The following is a 2,584-nucleotide window of genomic DNA, read 5'->3' as shown; positions in this document are numbered from 1 at the left end:
ATATATATAAAACAAAGATGGTTTTGTCTAATTAAAATTCCCAAATGCGACTCTGACAAACCGCGCAGCTGGTAATGTCAACATTTAGAGTATACTTAAGACCTGCTTCACTTTTTAGAACCTCCTTGAAAATTATGTTCAAATTTTAAATGTGGTTATGAGATATATGGAAAGCTAAAAAGACGGTCGAATTTTTCTGGAGGTTAACGACAGGTGTGTGTCCCAATCAATTTATCAATTGGTAAAGACACAGAAAGTAGTCATGGTAAAGTTTCTGCCTTAAAGTTTGAATCCATACAGTCGAGATTAAAGTTGAGAAGCCAGGAAAAGTGTTTCCTCAGAGGAGACGTTTTGAGACATTAAAATCCATCCTGACTCGTTAAATCAGAGGTAACCACTTTACATGCAAACAGAATCGTAGCCACATTAGCTCAGCAACAAGCGGAGCGACAGCAGATGTTCCTGAAAAGTTATAAGCATTCAATCATTTGGACGGCATTGCATTGTGATGCTGACCCATTAGACACTCAACCTTTATAATTAGCAACGCTGTTTGTGTGGCGTCATTCTGGCTACAGGCTCTTGAAAGCTCACCTGTGCAGCAATAGCTAGCAACGACGTGAGAGAAGAAATGGAGAATAACACTGGGTTACAAAAAATTATTTTTTGGAAGTTGTTTATCTCAACTGAATCAGAATTATTTTTGCACCACTGAATCCAAAAATGACATCCATTTTTCTCAATCAGGTCAGGTTTTTATTCTAATTTTGATTTAGAGAAAACTGACTATCTGACTAAATTCATTACATTTTTGTGACATTATCACTTCATTTCCGTTAATATTTCTCATCCAACAAAGGTTTTAGGAGAAAAAACTTGTTTGCAGTTTGCACTACTTTTAGTTTTCTGCTTGGCTTTCCATAAATTTACTGGAGAATCCAAAAAAAAACAATTGTGTTTTGCCTGGAGTCACCTTACACTGACCACAGTTGGTTCTTTCATCTCCTGTCTGTTTTTCCTCTGTCTCTTCACTAAGCTCTTTCACTCTTTTCACTACGGTGGCAAATAACTCTGGTGATTAAAATCTAAAATTCTGTCAGAAGTCAAAAGAGGGCAACAAAATCTCTGCTTCAGTCCTAAGTAAGACCGTTCCCCTAAAATGCAAATTCATGCGTCAGCACGTTCCTCCGTACGCCGAGTCACCAGAAGGCTTCACATCAGCAGTTATGCAAGTCTCACTTTGATCCACATAATCAGTCTATTTTACCAGAAGGATTAACTACACCACACCAAAGAGGTGGGGGAAAAAAGGAAAGTGAAAATACTGACAGTCAGACTGCAGCAGCAGTAAAATGACAGATAAAAAGCGAGCGACAGGTAGAGGAGAGCGATCCTTGGTGTAATGTAATCTGAAAAACACCACAGGATTTCTACCAAAACGCATTGAAAAGAAGACTTGTATATTATAATGCTATTAATCAAGCTTGGACTCTTAGTTTTGTAACTTTCTCATTCAGTTTTAAGCCTTTAAATCTGAGTTTTATCTTTGTTTTGTAATCGTGTTCTCCATAGAGTTTGTCCTACTTTGCTGTTTGATCTGTTTCTTTTTTTAATTTGTTGCCAAGAGACCAATTCATTATGTTTACAACAAGTTTCAAGTTTTGAGATGGAGCCATCGCAGGTGTAATGTCATTCTGCTTTCTATTTTTCTACTGGCAGCACTTTCATATGTAGGAGCACTCACTAATGTGCTTTGAAAATCAATATAAAGCGAAATATGATTTATTTAGGGTTCATACTTTAAATATTCATAGAGGTTCGTGTTTAAATGTGTTGCTATGCACTTTAAGAAAACCCCACAAACACATTAATCACAAATTTCCCCCTCATCCTAAAAAATAAAAAAAAAACTCCACTTTTCCCTCTCTGTTCTGTTCAGAAACTTTGAAGATCAAGGCTTCCTGATTGCCTACTATGCCAAAACCTGACAAACTTTCTCCAGCTTTGTACTAACTCTACCACCTGATGTTTTTTTTTTTGTTTTTTTTTTCTCCTGTGATCTTTTTCAGAGGAAAAGCCAAAGGCAGAAGGGGAGGAAGAGGAGCCCCTGACAGGGAAAGATGAAGAGGAGCGACGTATAGCAGAAATGGGCCGTCCCATGCTGGGAGACCACGTCAAACTGGAGGTCATCATCGAGGAGTCGTACGAGTTTAAGGTGAGAAAGCTCCCTTTTTTTTGTAGCTGCGGCTTTAATTGGAGCCGTGCTGTTTGAGCACATTTATGTCGGGGCGGCTGCTGTTCAGTCATCCTTTTAGACACTTGCTTTTCTAAAACTGTATTTTAGTGCCATTTTTTTTCTCAGAATTTTCCCCTCAGGCCTACAGAGAACTCTTCAAAACACAAAAACTCCTGCTGGATCAAAGTGCTCCTCCGGTTCCAGTCGGTTTATTTTAATTTTGGTTACTGTCGACATAATGGCATCAAGACTACAGAGAACAACTTGACCTTGCACTTCACCTCAACATGTATGCGCGTGTGTGTGTGTGTGTGTGTGTGTGTGTGTGTGTGTGTGTGTGTGTGTGTG

The 2,584-nt window shown here is 38.6% G+C and overlaps 1 protein-coding gene across 2 annotated transcripts in view; it reads left to right on the top strand.

Moving 5' to 3' along the window:
* The window catches only part of slc8a1b (solute carrier family 8 member 1b), a 149,864-nt gene that overhangs the window by 116,474 nt on the left and 30,806 nt on the right, over positions 1-2,584 (top strand). For both annotated transcript variants that reach the window (XM_008428820.2, XM_008428819.2), the window contains exon 6: positions 2,070-2,215. In XM_008428820.2, the coding sequence (XP_008427042.1) occupies positions 2,070-2,215 (146 nt within the window). The remainder of the gene's footprint in view (positions 1-2,069; positions 2,216-2,584) is intronic.

Source organism: Poecilia reticulata, linkage group LG15, assembly GCF_000633615.1.
Source record: "Poecilia reticulata strain Guanapo linkage group LG15, Guppy_female_1.0+MT, whole genome shotgun sequence".
Classification (NCBI taxonomy): Eukaryota; Metazoa; Chordata; class Actinopteri; order Cyprinodontiformes; family Poeciliidae; genus Poecilia; species Poecilia reticulata.
The sequence above is the reverse complement of the archived record's forward strand: the minus strand, read 5'-3'. Positions and strand labels throughout refer to the sequence as shown.